At 39.9% G+C, this 21643-nt stretch overlaps 1 protein-coding gene across 1 annotated transcript in view; it reads right to left on the bottom strand.

The window, feature by feature from the left end:
• Positions 1-19210, bottom strand: part of MMP16 (matrix metallopeptidase 16) — a 274901-nt gene extending 255691 nt beyond the window's left edge. The window contains exon 1 of the mRNA XM_006193949.2: positions 18710-19210. Within this exon, the coding sequence (XP_006194011.1) occupies positions 18710-18841 (132 nt within the window). The 5' untranslated portion in view covers positions 18842-19210. The remainder of the gene's footprint in view (positions 1-18709) is intronic.
• Positions 19211-21643: the final 2433 nt, after the last annotated feature.

The raw sequence follows: 21643 nt of genomic DNA, 5'->3' as shown, positions 1-21643 counted from the left end.
GCCTTAATATTTTCTCTCCATCCTTTGGCCCCCATGAAATCAACATTCAAATGGCTAAAACATTTTATTGTTTCTCTAGGTATTTTTGTCAACAGAGGGTCAGAATCTAAATAATAATAAAATAACATTTATGGAATCCATATTACAATGGTAATTTCTGTAATTTGGTCATTGACACCAGAGCAGAATGCCCGTTTTTTCAACAACAGCACAATCCCTCATAAGCCCTCGCAGTGACACTGGAGTCCAAAGCCCTGGTTTTCTACTCTGGTTTCTACCAAGAGCTTCCTGTGAAGGCTGAGGGGACGTCATGCCCACAACCAGGTCTACAGACTCCTCATCTAATAAAGCTTTGATTTAGATTATGGTGAGAGCCCCAGCATGAAAAACAGAATTAGGGGGGCAAAGAGCCACAATCTCAGCACTTTGTTGTTACGTCTCAAATAAAATTAGTCAAAGAAATTTCTGGAGGAAAAATAAAAAGTTATTTGTCAACTCTTGAGAACAAATATTGAATGTAAGTCCAAAACTTATTGCTTAAACCCAACCTTAAGCTTTTTAGCTTTGTTTTTTTTCTCAGTCACACTACCTCAAAACTCTGCCTCATTTATTCGAATTCATGTTTTTCTTATAGAGTAATCTGTGTGTGATGCATTCTTACTCCTTCTCCACTGAAGCTCCACTCATGGTAATATTCTCCAAACAGGTAACAAGCCCAGAGCAGGGAGCACCTCTTAATCCTAACTTGTCCAGGAGAATGGAGGGGAAATGACTGAGAAAAGGAAAGAAAACAGGAAGGCAACCGCGCATGTGTGGGGGGGTGGGAGGGAGAGGGGCACGGCGGGGAATGCCGAAGGGGAGGGGGAAATAGATAAAATGGGACAGGAGAAAGAAACTAAAAAAAAAAAAGGAGAAACCAATTCACCTGCTTTAGATGTCTGTTGTTGAAGCTTTGTCCACCATGTCTTCCCAGTTTCCTGAGGAAAGTCCTGTTCCTCCACCATCCAGCTGCACTACAAGCTGCCATGCGTTGACCCCACGAACTGCCTCCAGCTACAGGAAGAGGCACAGGACTCAAGCTGGGCTAATCAGAAACTTTAAGGTTTTCATAGCAGAGCTGGGAGTGTATGCATATGGACAGAGGGGAGTTATTTTCTCCCAGAAAGGTGATGAGAAATGGTTGCTAGCTCATAGAAAATCCCACACCACATGGAAAAAATTAATCTGCCGCAGGAGAGACTGAGGCCAACCAGGAAAGAGAAGCAGAGATGTGTGTGAGAGAGAAAACTCTACAGAGATCTCAGCTTGAAGATATTCACAACTGCCCCAGGCTTGTTTGCTCAGCCCTTCCCCACAATCTGAGCGACAGGAGTGCCTTCCAGTAAACCTCCCATATCACTCAGGGTAGTTCACACTGGTTTTCTTTGGAATGAAATCTGAAGTCTAGAATGAAAGTCTAGAATAAAATGCTTAAATTCCATCACAAAAATTAATCAGTCAATCCATTTGTTGTTTCATTCAGAAAACAATTTTTTTCTACCCATATACCTGGAAATACCACAATAAGTAAGTCAGAGATTCAGACTTTCAAGGAAACTACTTGGAAATGTTAAAAGACAAAGCATATTAAAATCAAGGAAAAAGTGGAGAATGTTGACAATATAAGACTGAATTTCAGTTTCTTGTCATGTTGAACATGTTGTGCATTCACCATCAATCCTAATTTGAAGGCAATATAGAGATTCCAGAAGTAATTATCCTGGATAAAGTGACTAGGAGTATAATTATTTTTAAGGTTAACGAAGACAATTGAAAACAAATGGGCCTTCATTTTCCCTAAAGTCAGAATAAAGACAATGTGTCTAGTATCACAATAATTACTTACTACTACTTTGGAAGAACTAATCAGTACAATTATCCAGAAGAATGAATCACAGAAAAACACTCAGGAGGTGAGATTATCTTTATACGTAACTGATATGACCATGTACCCAGACTACTCCAGAGAATTTACAGAAGGATGGTATAATACAATATGATGATTTAACAAGACAGTTATTTGAAATTTATATATATATATATATATATATATATAAATATAAATAAATAGCTTTTCTTTAAATAAAAGTTGCTTGGTAAATATAGTTGAAATTCCTAAATAGCAATGAAAAAGGAAAAAAACATTAAAGTGGGCTGCAAGACACTACTGAAGGGAATAAGCAAACCAGCTTGGTGTCTTCCCAGGAAAATTGAATTAAATCAGTGGACAAAACTGAACTCAGAAACAGACTGAAATATATGGAAAAACTAATATACAGCAAAGACAGCATTTAAATCAGTGAGAATGCCATAGATTAAATTACTGGTCCCAATGCTTCACTCCTCCTACATCCACACCCTTGCCCTGGCCTCATCAGAAGCCGAGTGTACATCTGAGCTCCATGACGTTGGGCCTTGTCAGGTAACCAGGTGGCTTTCGGCAGAAGAATGTGGCCAGGAGACCACATCCTAGTTACGAGGCTAAGAACTGATGCGTTACGTGGGGCTGCTCGTCCTCCGACGCTTTTGTCCTCCGCCATGGAGCATCTTCCAGTTTGCCTCTGCTTCCAGGAGCACGGGAAATCCACACAGCAGGGCCGCCCCCGCAAAGTACATGCACTGAGGTGTCCTGGACCTGTAGACCCGTCAGACCAAGTGGAATTTGTCTTAAATCACTGTCTTTTATAGTTCTCAACAGAATCTAAGGGATACAGAGGAAAAGATGTGCCACTCCATAGAGTGCTGAATTACCTGCTCATCAACTTGGGGGAAATCCTGAATTATAGTCCAATTTTAGCAGCTGTACCAGAAGTGTTTTATGTAAACCAAAGATTTAAACAGGAAAAAAAAAAAAAAAAGAGAAGAAACAACTATTTTTAAAAAGTTTTGAAATGCTGGAAACTTTTCGAGGCATGTCAAAAAGCTAAAAGCTATCATATAAATATGTTTGGCTTTTAAAAATATATATAAATGTAATATAATTAATCTGAAAAAAAATTAACAAAACCAAAAATGTATCAACAAATTCACTTTATTATGCATGACAGAGAATGGGTCGGTTTTCTTAATAAATATGTATAAAGCTGTTGTAAATCAATAAGAAAAGAAGACAAAATAAGGAATGGCAGGAAAAGGAAGATCTTGCAATAAAAAATAGTTTAAAATATTTTAAGATGCCAAATATCTATGTTAATTTAAATTTGCATAAAAATTGATTTCTCACTCATCAGATTTGGAAACAAATGAAAAGTACTGGCAGGTATGTATAGAATCAACCATGTTCAAGCACTGTTGATAAATATTAAATTAATGTACGTCGTGGACAGCCAGTTGGCAGAATACACCAAAATTCTAAGTGAATGTAGCCATTAATACAGAAATTCCACCTCTAGAAATTTTATGTTTGATAAACACACATGCTTAAGATTAAGCATACTGCATTGTTGTTTATAATAGACACAACCTGAACGTGAACTATTTGTCCAGCAATAAGGCCATAGTTAAATCAAGTACCACATAGGGATGTTATAAGTTACCATAAAAATATAAGATCGTTCTATATGTTCTGATAAGAAAAATCCTCCAAAGTGTATCTTTATGTTAAAAATGGGTCGCGTATTTTAAATAATGTTATTCACTTGAGGGGAAAGGAAAAAAGGGACACAGGAAGGAAGGAATTGTGTATGTGTCTAGAAGTTTCTGGAAGTTATGCAAGTAACATGGAGAAAAGAAAATCAGGTTTTTGAAAAAAATAAACAGAACCGAAAACCCTCAGGCAGATGGCTGCCCTCAATACAGACTCAGGAGGTCTGCCATTTTTAATATGACGCTATGATAGAAGACTCATTTTTCTTGTTAAATGCAAAAGTGAATGGACTAATTCATATTCAGAAGACTACATTTCTCTCCTACTGAAGGAAGAGGTACTCGAGACAGACAGTACACGTGTCAATGAAAGACTGAAAGTCTTGTGTTTTCACGTTCTTATCCTGCCAATCAACAATATGCAGGTATTCGGCAAAAGAAAATTCATCAAATTTTAATATCTCTCGATTCAGTTCTTCGTGGGTCTTCAGTATTGTGCTTGTTAGAACACTAAAGATGATCTAAACTTAAAGTAAGTTTTTTAAAAGAAATTCAAATTATTATGTGATTATCCACTCGTAGGGTTTTACACGTTAATGGATGCACAAGTTGACAGCAAACCGACTTATTTCTCAGCCACGCAGCTAAAAGAGGGATCGGAATGACTTAAGATGTCCAGTGAGGTAAGAGTAAAATTGTTTTGCTCTTTCCTAAAAATTGTTTCGAGGAAGTTGCTATTTATTAATGGTAACAACTACAATTGAAGTCACTGAACTAGAGCAAGGTTATTATATGCTCCTTTTATATTTTCCCTAGGTGTTCCGATACACACCTCTGAAAATAGTGACTAATTTTACGTTTTTTAAATGCAAAAGCCAATAGGTATTTATATGAATGTTCAGTGGGGAAGACAGAAAAATATTTATTTATACCAGAAATGCTGATGTAACATAATGGAGATGACTGGGGAAAAAATCCAGGAGTCTACACTACTCACTAGTTAATCAATCACTAAGATAAACATGGCCTTTTATTATTAAAAGTTAAATATTTTTAAGAAAGTAACTAAAGTAAATGTAAGGTAATAGACACCATACTTTCACCCAGTATGCACTAAAGGAGTTAAGGAATGATGTAACTATTGAAATGGATCAGAAAGTATCAAACTACAGACTAACACCTACGAATAGGGATGACGTATCCGTTCATTCCTCCAGCACACATCTCCTAAGCTCTGGACCTTTTGCACGGCAGCATCAGGCTCGTGGAATACAGTGGTGGTGACCAAGGCAGTTAGAATCTGTCTCTTAAAGTTATAATTGACCATAAGAGACAGACAGTAATTTATTACACAAAAACCTTTTACAACAGATGATTTGCACATGCATTTAATTTACTCTAATATATAAAATTTAACCATATGTTCCAGGCAAAGAGAGAGAAAAACTATTTCATTCAAGTCTCCTTAAATTTCTCCCCCAGCAAACATGAGTTGGCCTATATGGCTCCAAAGACAGGAAAAGCAAAACTCAAAGGCACAGAGAAACAAAACAAATTGATACCTGGCTTCTGAGTGTCCACATGCCAAGTCTTAGCAATTAATAAGTGTATTAACAGATTTCTAGCAGTAATTTTAAGAGTGAGCTTTTGGGCTTACGTACATATGTCAGTATCTAGCTTTGAGGTAAAATAAAACACTCTGCGATCCTAATTATGAAAAGAACTTTGAATCATCAGTAGAGAAGGTTATTATAAATGTATCATGGGTTCATTTTCTGGTGATGGAGGTGGGGGGCAGACTGGGGATTAGCAAGGCTAGATAATGTTTGCTGGGCACTAAAGAGTATGTAGAAGGGTGGGGAAGAAGTGAAGGAGTTAAGCATTTTTATGACAACCCCAAGGTAGGTGGATCTCGGTACATCCAGGGGGGAAAAGAGGAAACAGTATAGCTGCTAATACACTGGTTCTCAAAGTGTGGTCCAGGGACCTCTGTGGGTCCTAAAACTCTGCTCGGTCAAAACTATTTTAATATGATGTTATTTACCTTTTTTATTCTCATTTGCTTGCAATTGACAGTGGAGTTTACCAGAGGCTACATGATTTATAATATTGCAAGTGTGAATGCAGAAGCAAATATAACAATTCGGCCAACTTTTGTTAAACCAGCTTTTGGAAAAAAGTAACACAATGTCTTTGTTTTAACACTAATTTTTGTAAATTTTTTTCACAGAAATATGTTAACATAGTAACTTTATTATTGTTAATTTTAAATGAATTTTTAAATAAATATTTTAAAACTTTCTCAGGTCTAACTGTCTAGTACTATAAACCTAGGTAGATATAAATCACACTAAAAACTTTGGGGGGCTTCCAATAATTTTAGACCTGTAAAGGGGTTTTTAGTTTGAGAGTCAGAGGCTCAAAGTAGGGCTGTAGGCAAGTATATATGAGAAATGGGCAGGCAGACAGGTGAGACTACAGACTGGAGCTGAGAAAACCTCTAAACCAGAGATGAAAACTAGCAGTTGTCACTATGAAGGTATTTTAAGTCACCGGAATCCACAGCACTGCCCACATAAACATAGAGTAAGACATGGTCCAACACCAAGTCCTGAGCAACCTAAGATTTAACAGTGAGGCAGCTCTAATCTGCAGGGTGGCGTTATGAAGAGGATTACAACTTCTTTTCGATCTCAAACTACTGTCTACATGTAATTAGCAGCAGTTTTTACTCAGCAGGCTGGTTACTGTGTATTAACTGGATTACACCCTCAGTATACTATTTTTATAGCTCTGTTGAGGTATGATTGATACACAGTGAGCTGCACATATTTGCAATGCACAGTTCGAGAAGTTCTGACTTCCAGTGTGAAATTATCATCACAATCAGGGAAATGAATGTACTCAATCACCGTCGAGTCTTCTCTGGCTCCTTTACAATCCTCCCCCAACTGTCCCACCCTCCTCTCCAGTTTCCAGACTTGCTCTAGACTTGTGTACGTTTTCTCCAGTTTTACATGAATGGGATCCCACAATACGTGTCCTTTTTGTCTGGCTTCATTCACTCATGATTATTTTGAGATTCATTCATGTGGTTTCATGTATCAACAATTCACTCCCTTTTTACTAGGAAGTGGCATTCCGCTGCAGGGATGTACCAGCGTTTGCTCACGGACACACTGATGGACTCTCGGACTGCCTCCCATTCGGGACTCCCTGCAACATTTCATGCAGCGTTGGTGTACTGGTGATGAGGACTTTCAGCTTCTGTATGCCTGAAAAACATCTTTGCTTCATTTTTAAAAGGTATTTTCACTGAGAATAACATTCCAAGTTGACAGTTATTTTCCTTTCTTTTAGCATTTTCAAGATTTTTCTTCCCCAATATCTTCTTGCTTGCATTATTTCTGACAAGAAATATGTTAGCCTTTCTTGTTCCTTCCTCTGTGTGTAACGTGTCTTTTCTTCTTCTGTCTGCTTTTAAGATTTTCCCCTAATCACTCATTTGAACAATTTGATGACCATGTGCCTTGGCATGGTTTTTTTCATGTTTCTTGTGCTTGGGATTTATTTAGCTCCTTGGATCATGAGTTTATATATTTTCCACCAAATTAGGAAACCCTTTAGTCATTATATCTTCAGCTATTCTTTTTGCTCTCTCCCCTTTCAGGGACTCAAAATATACACATATATTCGGCCACTTTTTTCGATTCGTTCTCTTGCTGACTGCAAGTTTACTATTTTTTCCTCCATTAATATCAAATTTGCTATAAATTCCAGATATACCTTTAATTTTATATATTATACTTTCTACCTCTAAAAGTTCAATTTGAGTACTTTTCGGTATATTCCACATCTCAATTTTTGAACAAAGAATACAGTTATACTGTTTTGATATTCTTGTCTGCTAATTCTAACATCTGTGTCATCTCTGGATTAGTTCAGATAGACTGACATGTCTTCTCATTATGTGTTGTGTCTTCTTGCTTCTTTGCAGGTTTGGTAACTTCTATTATTGCATGTCAGACATTGTGAGTTTTAACTTGTTGGGTGCTGGATATTTTTGTATTCCTGTATACCTTGTAAAGCTGTGTGGTGGAAAGCAGTTTAGTCACTTACAAAAGTCTTGCTTTTAAGACTTTTTAAGCAGAACTAGAGCAATTTTCAGTCCAAGGTGTTTTTTGTTTTTTGTTTGTTTCTTTTTTCCCACTACTAGGGCAAGATGCATCTGAGTATTCTACCAAACACCCTGTAAGGGATGAAATCGTCCAGTCTGGCTGGTGGGAACAGGCCCTGTTCCCATCTCTGTGATCGCCAGGCATTGCCCCCTCTGATCACTTTGGCTGAATCTTTCCCCTGCACAGTTATGTGCAGATCAGTTCTCAGCTGCACACCCAAGGGGGACTCTCCGCACTCTCCAGTGCTTTCCTTCTGTGCAGAATTCTCCCCTGTGGTATTCTGACTTGTGAATTCTAGCTGCCCTAGTTTCTCTGTACTCCCAGCTTCATCTCATTAACTCAGGGAGTCTGTCTACCTCAAACTGGCCCTGTCTTCCCTGCACTGTTAACCTGGAAACTCTCTCAAGGAAGTAAACAGAGATCACCACAGGGCTAACCTCATTTGTTTCCCATCTTTCAGAGAAGACTACCCTTCATGACCTGATGTGCAGTGACTTATAAACATTGTTTCATATGTTTTGTCCATATTTTACTTGTGGAGAGGGGTGATAATTCAGGAGCCTGTTACTTATCTTGATCCATTACCCTTTACCTCTTTAATCTTAGAACAACCCTTGAGTTGAGTCTTACTATCTCTAGTTTAGGAAGGAAACTGGGGACATAGTCAATAGCTTGGCTCACTCAAGTTCAGCTAAGATGGTACAGCATTCCTTCCAAAGCTCTCGCACGTAGCCATCATGACATACCACCTACAGAGGAACTGAGAGAGCGCTGAATGCATCGTTAACACTGGGATTATTATTATTTTTTTATAATAACAGCTAGATTCTCACCTTTGTAAACTGGGTTAGAAACAGTCTTTCCTTAAAAGGCTTAATAAATGAACTAAATGAGCCTTGAATGCTACAGACAGCAACAAGGACTGAAGGTCCTTTAAGGACTAATGATGTTTTTCACATCCTCTGCTCAGCCACCAAGGTGAAGCTTCCACTCCTTCCACAACAGCAATTATCAGACATCAGGCATCTCAAACAGCAAGGAGGCAGGCACCAAATCCTGAGGCACCAGATCCTTCTCTGGATTGATCTATCTCTGAGTTCTCTTTTACATTACGATAAAGAAATATATTAGAAATGATAAAACAAATCTGTTGCCTTGCAGCTTCTACCCAATCATGGCAGTTTATAGAAACAACCAACTCCAGAGCTCACGCTAGTGAGCAGTCATATACACAAACATTCTTTCCTGGCAGGGCACCACAACACAGATCTGACATAGGTTTTCCTTCACATTTTCTACAATGTTCTATTCTTTTCATCTTGGGATATAATCAAATCTTCCTAAAATCTGTGACAATCACATTGAATGGTAAACCTGCAACCTGACAAAGAGATGAGGAATGAGCCAGTATGATTAATTTAATATTACATACAATTTAAGATTACGCCACATTTAGTATTATACGCAATTGAACAAAGGCTGCCAATTTTCTAACGAGGAAGAAATCATAAAGGGTACTCAACAGTAAAATTACATTGAGCACTCGATAGTCAATCTTGAATCAGCAAATCAAATCAACAGCAGTATTCAGTTTTTACTCCAGGTAAGATGCTATACTGGGATAGAGTTAGCATTTTCTTTACATGTGTTAATGATTTCTTCTCAGTTTGGAATATAAAAGACGTGAGCGATGGAACTGGATGACCCTGTCCTTACTGAGAACCTCAGAGTTAATTCTCGCCTGTATTCACTTGCTTAGGACCCTGGGATCCATGGCCAACCTGCCTGCTTTGATTCTGGGCTACTCCACACCAGGAGAATTCAGAGCTTTGTGGCCTTGGCAAGTCCCTCAACCTCTCTGTGCCTCCAATTCCTCATCTGTGAAAGAGAAACAGTACTGCTAACTCACAGGATTGTAATAAACTTCAAATGAGTTAAAATATGTGAAACATTTAGAACACTGGCACACACCAAATGCTCAGCCAGGGTTAACGCTTTATTATCATTAAAATAAGGTGTTCAATGAAATCAATTCCATTTTACTGGTCGTTTGGACTTTGTCTAATTAGAATGTAAAGCCAGCACATAATCGTTTCTACATTCCCGGATACCAGCAAGAATGAAGAAACTGAGAGACACCCTATTGGTACTTAAGAAGGTGATTGCTTGGGACTGTCTGAATGCTGTCATTATAAAACTTGTGCTATAGACAAGCAATAAGGATCACAAATCCGTCTTATGAATGGTCAAAATAAGGCAAAGATTACTTTTGTAATTTGCTTGAGTCACCCATGGAACAAACAATTGCATTTAATCTACATATAGAAGCAAGTCAGTAAGTTACATGAATAGAGCTGCTGTGATATTAAAACACCCAGATGTCCAAAAAAGCGTTGTCTGTAACTGTGAGTGAGCTTTTGTTAAGCCGGTTCTCAATTTCATACAAATCGCTGAGTACACATTTGATTCTGGAAGTTATTTCACTCTATTCTGCCTTATTCACAAAGAAAGAGGAGACGGGAGGGAATGTAGCTTCTTGTAAAATGGTGGCCAATTTCCAAGCCTGGTGCCCCATAATATCTCTAAAATAAGACATCCCTCAAGACTCCCAACTAGAAGAAACAAGCAGGACCATGAGAAGGAACTGCCTCACGAGTGTTTAAAGAGGGAATGAATGCACAGATGTCTGAAACCTAAAACAAATTCAAATTTCAAATTGCTATAAACAGTGAGAAACTATGAGCACACGGTATGAGTTTGACAGTGAAAAATTCCCATGGAAAAAATGTCTTCGCTGACATCACTCAGGGTCTGACTCCATCAGCCACCTGCAGAGGCACGTGCCTGCGCGCCACTGACATCACCTCAGGTGCATGCAATTTGGGGACATGAAATAAAGTTCATAAAAGTATCCAGCTTCCTCGAAAAGCAGCGGTTGATTCCCTCTTAGCTTGAACGTGACTAAAACAAATACTGTAAAATTCCATTCCAGTGAGCAGCTTCTTTGGGTTTACTTGGTCATTTGAATGCATTTCTCTAAGGACCATCTCTCCTGAGACTGTACGTCTGTGAAGCCATGACTTACTTCGTTTATCCATATTTCACTTAAATTGACTAGATTAAAAACTTTCAAAATCCTGAATAATGCTTGTGAGCAGATTATATCTTAATTAAATGCTGGCATTCCCCAAGGCATTAGTGATTGCCCCTTTTTAACCTCTCCCCCCCTTATACAATAATCTTTTCAATTGAGAGACTATATCCAGGGTTCCTATTTAAAGGAAAAACACTGTTTCACAGTCTTGTGGCTCATTTCTTACATATTTTTGAAAAAGATGGACAGGGTAAAAGCTATATTTTAAAATATGCTTTCATAGAAAAAAATAGCTATTCAATACACTCCCATGGTAAACATGAAAAAATAAAATAGTCTTAGTCTGACAAGCTCGTAAAAGTGGATATTTGCTACATGTAATCTAAAAGGCATAATCAAATTGGATTTATCTCACCTCTTATCTGTAAGACTATTTCATTCTAGTTAAAATGAAAATACCAAAAACACCCACAGTCATTTATAGTTTCTGACCTGTTCCACACCTCAAAACAAGGGACTTTAAAAGCAGTCCTGCATTATAACAATCTTTGTCATACTGTCATGTCCAGAACTCCCCCAAGCCCCTCCAAACTGTTAATTTCCTTCTTAGTTCATCAAATATTTAATCCCCAGTACCAAGTGGCTATCAGTAAACCCAACTCGCATATTAAATTGTGAACCACGTGTGTTCATTGATTTCCTTGAGCTCCTTGTGACTGGTTAGGATTCACTTTAAGACATCTAATTTCACCTACTGTCCTTGACTTTAAACCAATTTCTACTCTATTGGAATCTTTAAACAGCTCAATAGCTCCCTCTAGCCTCCGTTTATATACTACACCCACAGGTCACAGTCAAAGGTTAGGGGACTCCAGCCGGATTATCCTCACTCTCTTGGCCAAGCTTCTTATGTGGCTCATAGAGACACTCCTCTGATCCAAAAACCCAAGGCTACCCAGTGCCAAATGGTCGTGGTGAGACATTGAGACAAAGCACAGCCATTCAGGATGCCAAACGACAGGAAGCAACAATCAAACATGATTTCATGAATAACCTCAAAATCTATAAATAGCTTTCCCAAGGAAAGAAAGCAAAGGGAAAGTTGTCACACGTATTATTACTTAGTAGCTTATCCTTTTAACATGAACTGCTTTTTCTGTTTGCATAAGCTGCGTATTTTATAAAACAAATGCAACCTGATGTTTCACATTGAAAATCAAATGTGTTGTGAAGAATAAAAATAACCCTCAAAGAGACAAGTGCCAAAATTATTTTCCACAGTGGGCAAAAGGGACGTACAGTAAGTATAAGCATTTCACTTCACTATAAAACATGTATTTTTTATATATAGGCAGATAAATGGATTTGAATTTTAAGACCGCCCCACAGCAAAAAAAAGAAAAAAAAACACAATTTTGAGATTTTGATCTTAATCCAACATGCCTTTTTATGATTGAGGGACCACTCATAGATGACATATATTTTTCAAAATAACATCAAGCCATGTTTTTAATGTTAAATTTTTAAAGTTTGCTACCTTGGCCAAAAATTGATTTTAAAATTACATGTAATTTTCTACCAGTGTTTCTACTGCTCAGCAGAAGGCCAGGATCATTTCCAAAATGGAACGCCCTGTGTCACTACAGATGATAACAAATGTTGGATTTACGTTGCACATTCTGTATTTCTTTATGATACGGAGTTCAGAAAAAAAATCTGAAAACTCTACCTTTGTAATCTAGTTGTCCAAAAACATTACAGGGGTAAATACATGCATTTCCTCCCTTTTGGCTACATAAGTTAAAGCTGGGAGGCTAAATACAATGCAACTTCAAATTTGGAAATGGCCTTAGTGACAGTTAGTTCCATTCCCATTTTTGCAGATGAAGACATTAAAGAAAGGACTTGTCTAAGATCAAAGCCATGTCAGTACAAGAACCAAAGTTAAAGCCCGTGTCCCTTGACCTCGGTCCCAGGGCTCATTACACTATATTACTATCTTCCATTGCCTATGTTATATGAACAAGATTTTTTTTTTTTTAACTTCTTTGTCATGGAATAATACACTTTAATATTTTTTTCTGCCAATCCTCCTCCTTCTCTGATTAATTAAAGAAAAAAAAACTTTCACATTCTGGATTTGCAGTACAACACAGAGCTGGCCTACGTAATATATCAAATCTTTCTCCTACTGTGACGAGGGAGCACTTGGGCCTGGAGCCAATTAAAATAAACAGGCCCATTGAATCATAAAGGCCTATTTCTTTTCCATGGTATTTGAAAAGAAGAACAGACTTCAGCAAACTGAGTCTTACAAGAGAAGGTGTGAGCTGAACTTGACATTCTATGATAGTAACAGATGACAAGACAAAATGTAAAAATTGTATTCCTGAGTTAAACTGTCTAAGAAAAAAACCCACAGGGAAGAAAATGTACTGATGTCAGTTGGGTTGATTTTCAGTAATATTACAATACTTTTTAAAAATTAAAAAAGTATTAAAATGAAATCTTTCTAGACCAGCTGGTATCTCCTAACCTGACAGACTTTTATGTAATTAGATGCGATCATGCCAATTGCCTCTGAATCAGTGTTTATTTTTCACGAGTAATAATGACATCTAAAAAGTATGGAGTGGGAAGGCATGTTCCTATGTAGCTACCTGTCTACCATCCATCTCTCTAATATCTAACATACGATATCCATATATTCACTTAATCATCGGAACAACCAACGTGACAGGTCTGATTAGTACCTCCATTTGTAAGGTATGTACATTGAGGCTCACAGAGATTAATTATCTTGTCTGTTATTGACTTAATGATTAACTTGCAAGTAATAAAGGTTGGGATTAGAACCCAGGCAATCTGATGCTGGAGTATGTGCCCTTAATCACTATACGACACCAGAATAAAAAAAAAAAAAAAAAAAAGACTATTTGATGAATATAAGCACATTCACAGATATTTAAAGTGAATTGTGATAGAAAGTAACATAAAAAATGACTTTCTCAACTTGAAATATATGTGCTGAAGGGTCAGAAAATTCCTGAAGGAATATAAAGAGATAAATCTCAGGTTCTGACACTGCACAAATTTAACTTAATTAATTTGAATGTTCAATGGCTCCTTTTGGGAGGAATCCAGAAATAATTCCAATTGGCCATTTACCAAATATTCTGAACAGGTACATTTTGGGTAGTTGGGGTAGGTCAGGTAGTGAAATGAATTTACATAAAATCATTCATGAATCCAACTGAAGACAAAAGAATTATACCACTGAACAAGCTCATTAAAATTTTCTTATGTTAATAACCTGACATAGCATGGACAAGAAAAAATAGAAACTTCAGCTCTGTTGCTTTTAACCTGACTTTAGAAATAAAAAAGCTGTTATTGAACTCAAACTCTATTCTTACTTGAAAGGGAAGAAAAGCCTGAAAGAGAATGTCCAGATGTACAGGGGGACAGACGGGGACAGACATGGACAGCTGGTCTCTGAGGATTTCTTGGCTGCAGTAGGAGGCAAACAACCTCACAGGCATCTGCTCACCTGTGAGCAATCATGTCACCCTAGATCCAGACAATCTGACCAAGCAACTCTGAACAGAGAAAGGCACAGTGAAGGTGGGGCACACAGGAGAAGCTAGAGAACCTGAGGGCTGTTGAGTCTTCTGGTCTCTTGGTCATAGTTCTTGGCCCTCATGGCCTTCTCAATGGCCAGCATACTTGGGATTCCAAAGCCTGGAATCCTGCTGCAGGTAAAAAAAACCCCATGAATCAGCTACACAGCACCTGCTGTTCACCAGTAAAAACTGCTATGGTGGAGCATTATGGGGTGTAATCAGAGTCCCTTACTCAAGGAAGCTGACTACATCATGGTGTCACCATCCTTCTATGAGCAAATGACATAATGCATGTTGACTATTCAAGCAAGTAAAAGACAAGAGATATGAGAAAAGGCCCCACCATATGACATTTTAAAATCTGGAAAATATAAATTTGTTTAGCTCTAAAACGTCTCACCACTAATTGCCACTGAGATTATATGTGATACAAAACTACTCCCAGCAAACTCTAACCTTTCAGGTAGATTCAGATTAAATCTGACAAAGCTGAATAAAGACTAAGTTAAAGAAACATTTTGCAAGAAAAATGTAGGAAATGGTCACATCCACAAATGTAGGAAATGGTTACATTCATAGTACTTGTCATAAAGTAGCCTTTTGAAATCTACAATCTCTCTTCTTTCTTTAATTAGGAAAAGCAAAATCTTTTAATTTTTGCTTTATCAAGATTTTTTGTCACCAAAAAGTCATCATCTTCTTAAGCTTTGATATGTGTATCAGAGTGTCACATCTTTTTATTTTACCATTAAATTGGCTTAAAATAATTTTTCATTATGTGTGCTGTTGTTTAAAAAGTAAAGAATATGCCATTCACATATTTAACATTCGAAAAACTATCAAAGTTGATGAAAATTATTACTACTATCTTAAACTTCATGACAAAAATGCTTATAGTGTTAAGAAAAAAAAAGAAAAAAAAAGAGCCTCAGGATCATGAGAATCTCCACTACAACAATAACAGTATTTTAGAGACAAAATGACTTTTTAAAGAGTGTAGAGATTAAACCATGGGTCTCTGCGAACAACTCAGCTGCTTCTGACCAGTGAACGCCTGTGATTCAGACTGCTGTCCAATGACAGCAGCTTTTGACTTTCAGTTACTACTCGCAATGTTCCTCCTTTGCATCACATTAATGGTTATCACTGAAAGGCCCACTCCCCCAAAATGGATCTGATGATATACAAAAATCTTTAAACAAATGGATACTGAAAATTTAGCATTAAAAAGTGTTCTACCTGCAATCTATTAGGAGGGGAATTTATTGACTCTTCCATAGTACTACTTCTGGTAGTGTCTCACCCTTCTTCTCAGCTGTAAGAGATTCTCCTTTTTGCTTCTTAAAAACAAAAACAAACAAACAAACAAAATGTACTCTTTCTCTGTAACAGGCTTTTTCAGCATGTTAACAAATATCTCCTGCTCTAACAGTTAAAATTCCAAATGTTTAGACCCTTAAAAATCAGATAGGAAAAAGTTAACATGAATATCTCCACCCAACCCCCTCCCACCTCCAGGGGAAAACAATATAGGTTTTTAAACCTTAAATTATTGATATGAAAAGTATGGAGGGGTCCCATCGATTGTAAGTTCAGTGAGGGATAAAGCATTGTACTCTCAGTTGTCAGCATAAAAGAAGCATCTTTTAAAAGCTTCGTTCCAACTATAACTTGGTGTGCTTGCTAGAAAAAAATTGATGATCATATGAGCTTCATGCATGATTGATACCATTACTGTTTATTTTAAGACTGTCCTTGAGAATCAATCAAATAAAGCATTCCCACTGTATGTTGTGCAAAGCAAGAATGGGGAACACAATATAAATGCCTTTTCTGAAGAAGATGTGATGGACTACTCTTCCCATTAGTGCTTCCTATCAAAGAGAAGCAGCCAATAAAAGTGAATCAGGCAGAAATTCATGTCAGAAAACATCCCCTGTTCTTTATAGTATGTTGAATTAACTAGCAGCTACTCTTAAGATTAAAAAAAAAAATTGGAGGTATTATTACACACAAAGAAGTAACTAAATCCAACTAAGGATATGTTCGAATGCTTAAAAAACTGTTTGGAAATAGTACAAACTCTCAAAGACAATCTATTCTAAATCACTAGAAAATCTCCTTTGTATCAAATATTCTTTTTTAAGGTCTCAGATGGCACATGCCTCTTATCTTTCATAATTAAATCTTTGTAATAAATATGGATGGAATAACTCAAATACTCTAAAACTGAGAACATAACTTTTTCCATGAACCATTTTTAACATATACCTTGAAGAAAGAGAAAACAGCAATGCAAAGTAAAATCTTTTTTTAAGCAAAATCATAACTTTTTCTTGCATAATACCTTATTAAACTGATTGAGGGACTCAAATTATGAAGGAATACAATCACATTGATCTTCAGGCTGAAAAGGGAAACCTGATAATCATCAAAACACTGATGCTATCCCCAAAATCTCTGAAAGCAAATCTGACTTTCCCAAAGCAGGTAGCCATGAGTCCAGGCTCTCCCTCCCTCTTCATGGTGAGCAAGATAAAACCTAGCACCTACTTTTAACCACCTACCCCATGCCCCACCCCACCACAATCACCACCATCACCACCAAACTGAAGCAATAGGCCCTTCTGTTTACAACATGATAAATAACAGCTTGCCACTTTCATTCCTCTAGTCTATGAACTAATTACTTCTCTATTTCCACCTTAGATTATCTCTTGATTTAAATGCTAAAAACAAAAATCCATGGGTGGCAAGTAGTTTCCAAAGTTCACATTTGCCATCCAGAAAAGTCTGGACTTTCAGCCCCTTTCCATCTCTCTTTTATTCAGAAAAACAAAGTTGTATTTTTCAAAGGGTTAAGCAGTTTTGGTTTGAATTGGGCTTTTGTGTAAAATAATCACACTTAACATCTGTAAACTCAACTCTCCATAATGGTTCTCACTTTTTCAAACACTTTGTTTCTCTACCAACCATCACTTATTACATGGAGTCCTAAGAACAGTTTATATAAACAGAGAGTTTATTCAGAATATACCCTCCCATATAGCATTTCTTATGGACACTTTGTATATAAATCTGTTACATGAACCATGTTCAGATACTGTGCAACAGGTCCCGCTGTTGTGTAAACACACACTCCCAACAAAATGACAGAAAGCTTTCAACAATCAACAACATAGGGAAAAATCACATTATTCTTCAGAGACTTAATCGTAATTCTTTTCAGGCAGCAGAAGATCTTGTCAAAAGGAGTACATTTTACTAAGACCCTCTTCTGTCTTTGTATTCCACGGTGTATGTGATAAACTGGTTAGAGCCCAGATGTATACAATCTTCCACTGATTTACCGCATGTTACTGGCTTTAGTGCTGAGTTGATGACAGGTTGAGTTCTTTGGCAGAGGTCTGACAAGTCGTTATCCTTAAGTTCCCTTTTGCTTTGTGTCTGTCTGCTCCCAAAGCTATCAAAGTAAAGCAAATGACAGTCTAAATCCTCTCCCATTTGCCATGAGAGTGTGAAATCAAATTAAAAACACACCTCAGAACTATTACATTGGGCCACGTTTATTTTCAATTGGTGGGGGAGGGGGAGAGAAGACACTTAAGAAGAGATGGATTTCCTGTCTTCTGTGCAGCCAGATCTAGTTACTGTGTATTAAGTTATGTCTAAATGAGAAAAAGACTCTGTCTAGTCAAGTGTTTTATCACAAAGTAATGTTATTAAACATATCAAGTATTCCCACACTCTCCTCTAGAGTCTTTGATTTTCAACCTCCTTTGTTAGGCACAAAACACAGGGAGAAAGATTTCAGGAACAATACTATGGGAGCATATCTTGCCAAGCAATGAATTCTGTATTTCCCGAGTTTATCATCAACTCAAACTGCTTTTATTAAGCCACACGTTTGCTGTATGTCGGACTTCGCCTCCTTCCCTGGTGAAAAGCATGGCTTGTGTCTTTGAGCGCGCAGCACCCGTGCTTTGTGCTGCTGGGGATAACGGATTCCTAGTCTCACGCGCATCCATCACCTAAGACACTAGGAAACTCAACAAGGGTCTCGGCAGCCGGAGGGGAAACAATGTGGTGAGACCCGGGCTGCTCTGAGCTACGGGGATCCGAGGGGTGAACGAAATGTTTCAGAGAGCAGCCCAGGCAAGGGGAAAGGAAGAAAGCCCTCGTACTCTTACCTCCACATTGAAATACTGCTCCGTTCCGCAGACGGTAGCACATAAAATCCAAAGCAAGGTTTGCAAGAAAAATGCCCCCGAATGATGCACGAAATCCAACCGTCTTCCAGTGCCGAAGGTAAGTAAGATCATAGTGACCTGTGCTTCAGTGGACGGACGAGCGAGTTCCCCTTCGTTTCCTCCCTCTCTGTCTCTCCCTCCCTCCCTGCTTTCCTTTCAAAAAAAGTCCTCCGGGTGGGTCGGAAGCCTGCAGGTTCACCCACAGCCGGTCAAGGGGAGGAGACGGAGGTGCCCCGCGCTCTGCAGCCCCCAGAGAAGCAGCGGCGGAGGGAGGGGCAGCAGCGGCTCGCGATCACCGTCCCCGGGGGCCCATCACCGGGAACGTGGCGCCCAAGTTCACCGGCGGTTCCGGCTCAAAGCACCGAGTCGCAGCCGCAGCCGCCGCCGCCGCCGCCTCCAGCCCGCGCGTCCTCCTCCTCCTCCTGGTCCTCCGCCTCCTTCTGGTCCTCCTCCTCCTCCACCGCCCACTCCGCCGCCGCCGCCGCCGCCTCCTGCTCCTGCCGGATGGGCCGCGGCCGCTCCCCGCTCTCTCGCCGGGGCTTCTCCTTCCCTCCTCGCCCCGGTCCCCTCCAGAACGTTCATCCGTAATCTACATAACTCCTCCTTCCCGGGGTCTGCCTGCCTCTCGGGCCCTCTCGGTGCGCGCGCACACGCACACACGCGCACACACAGACACACATCTGCACAGGAGCGCACACACAACCCGCCACGCACGCGCACGCTTCTTAAAGGAGACTGCCTGTAAAGGGTAAACCGCTCCTGGGCCGCGCACTGCCGAGGAAGCAGCCCTCGAGAGGGGCCCTGGGCTGCATGGGGCCGTTCACACACCGCCCACTCCTCAGCCGCGACATCGGGCGCCCGGGCATCTGGGCGGCTCCACCCTTCCATCTCGCCCACTTTCCACCGATGCACCTAGAAACGAATGTGCCCCTCCCGTGCCGGGGACTGGGTGGGGCTCAGGCTGCGGACCCTCTTGTGGGCTGGGGAGCGGGCCCAGGCCCGGTCCTGGAGGGCGACCGTGGTCCTCAGATCAGCGGGTCTGGAGAGTCAAGGGGGTGCTGGGACTCAGGGGGAGCTCCTGGGTCACTGTGCGCTACGTGGGGGCTCGGGGCTGTCGCTGGGCTGGCCAAGTTTAAGGAGCCTGAGATGGCAAGTCCAAAACTTTGCTGGGGTTCACCGACCAAGCCTGCGGCCTGCCGTCGCCCTGAATCCCCTCTACCATCGGTACACCCCGCCTTCCAGGCTCCAGGACAAGCGCGGGGGCGGGGGGACGTGGGGGCATCATGTCAAATACAAACGAGGAAGAAGATGCTCACTTTCCAAAGAAGCTCTGTCCGGTGGACACACGTACGCACAGACCCAGAAGCGGTGGTCCGGGTGTTAACGGAACCCCGGGCCCGGGGAGGGTGGGGGCGCTGGAAAGAAACGCCAACGCGCTGTGGGAATGAAGGGAAGGGCTGGGGAAGGAAGGAGAGGGAGCAGCCTGAGGAAAGGCGAGTGAGGCAGCCGGCGAGGGCGGGAGGAAGGGGCCGAGCGCAGACCGAGCGGGGGAGAGGCTGGCGGGAGCCCGGAGAGCTGCAGGCGAGAGGGGGAGGCTGCTGGCAGGGGAAGTTCGGAAGAGTCTGCCAAAAAGGACTGGAGCCCAAGCCGTGTGAGGCCGTGGACAGGGGTGGCAGCAACCACCAGCCCTGGGCAGGTGATGGTTTGGCTGAAAGAGAAAGGAGGAAGGGAGATGGGCAGGCATCTTTTTGGGGGCCATGCCAATAAATGTGCTTCACCTTGGCAGCCAGCAGAGGGGAAAAAGAGCTCATGGGAAAGGAGAGGTTGCAGAAAAAGGCGGCTCCAGGTGTGACAGCGACCTCGGTGAGGTGGAACCGAGCATCGACAAGACAAATTTCATCAGAGTTGGTAAAGCAAGAAGTCAGACTACAAAAAGGTCATGTAGATGGAAACATGTTGAAAAACACTGCAAAAAATGGCACTGGACTGGGGTAATTTGTATCCTGTAGAGAAACACAAAGAAGCTGAGGAATGGGACTTTGCAAGTGATACTTTTTAAAAATGTACAAAATAAGACCCACTCAATTTGACTCGAGTCTCTCAGAGAGCCCTTCCTGACAGTCTGCTCTGTGCACAGCACCTCCTGTCCACAAAAGAATTTTGAAGACATGATAAGAAATACCTTATATTGTATAGTGTATTAAATTTTGCAGTTTCCACATATAGTATCTCATTTAATTCCCACAAACATCCCTGAGGATATTTTGTTTTCATCTCATAGATGGAGAAAATAATGGTGATAAAAGATAACTTTCCAGGAAATCATTCAAGTGACAGAATTCAGACCTGAGTTTTCTGACTCCCAGTTCAGTGCATTTCCCACTACGTTCCACTGACTTTTGATACAGAAATCCCCTTCTGCCTTAAACAGTTTGATAACCCATAGGCTGAGATGAGTTACATAAATGAACCAATTAAAAGGCAACATGAAAGCAAGAGCATTATATAGAAATGACAAGGTGTTACGTGTCGATATAAAATAACAAAGCATGGTGGGAAATATTTGTCAATAAGTTAAAAATTATTTAAATGTATTCTTTATGTCTAGCAAAGTACAAAATTAAAGAGGGAGGAGATACAGGGGGAAAAAAGTTTATGCTCTTTTCCTAATCCTTAAGTAGTATTTATTGAAGGGAGGAGGTAAAACAAATTTATACAAGACATAAATGAGAACGCAGTTCTAAATAGTGAAGTCCTTGTTTAAATGAGCCAGGATAATAGAAGACTTTTTCAAAGTAGAATGCAAGTTAACAGCTGTTGGGTTCTCAGCAAGAAGGGATTTCTCACTGCAAGCAACCTTTTCATCAAAGAAAA

The sequence above is a fragment of the Camelus ferus genome, chromosome 29 (assembly GCF_009834535.1).
Source record: "Camelus ferus isolate YT-003-E chromosome 29, BCGSAC_Cfer_1.0, whole genome shotgun sequence".
Taxonomy (NCBI): Eukaryota; Metazoa; Chordata; class Mammalia; order Artiodactyla; family Camelidae; genus Camelus; species Camelus ferus.
This window is presented reverse-complemented; position numbering and strand designations above follow the sequence as displayed.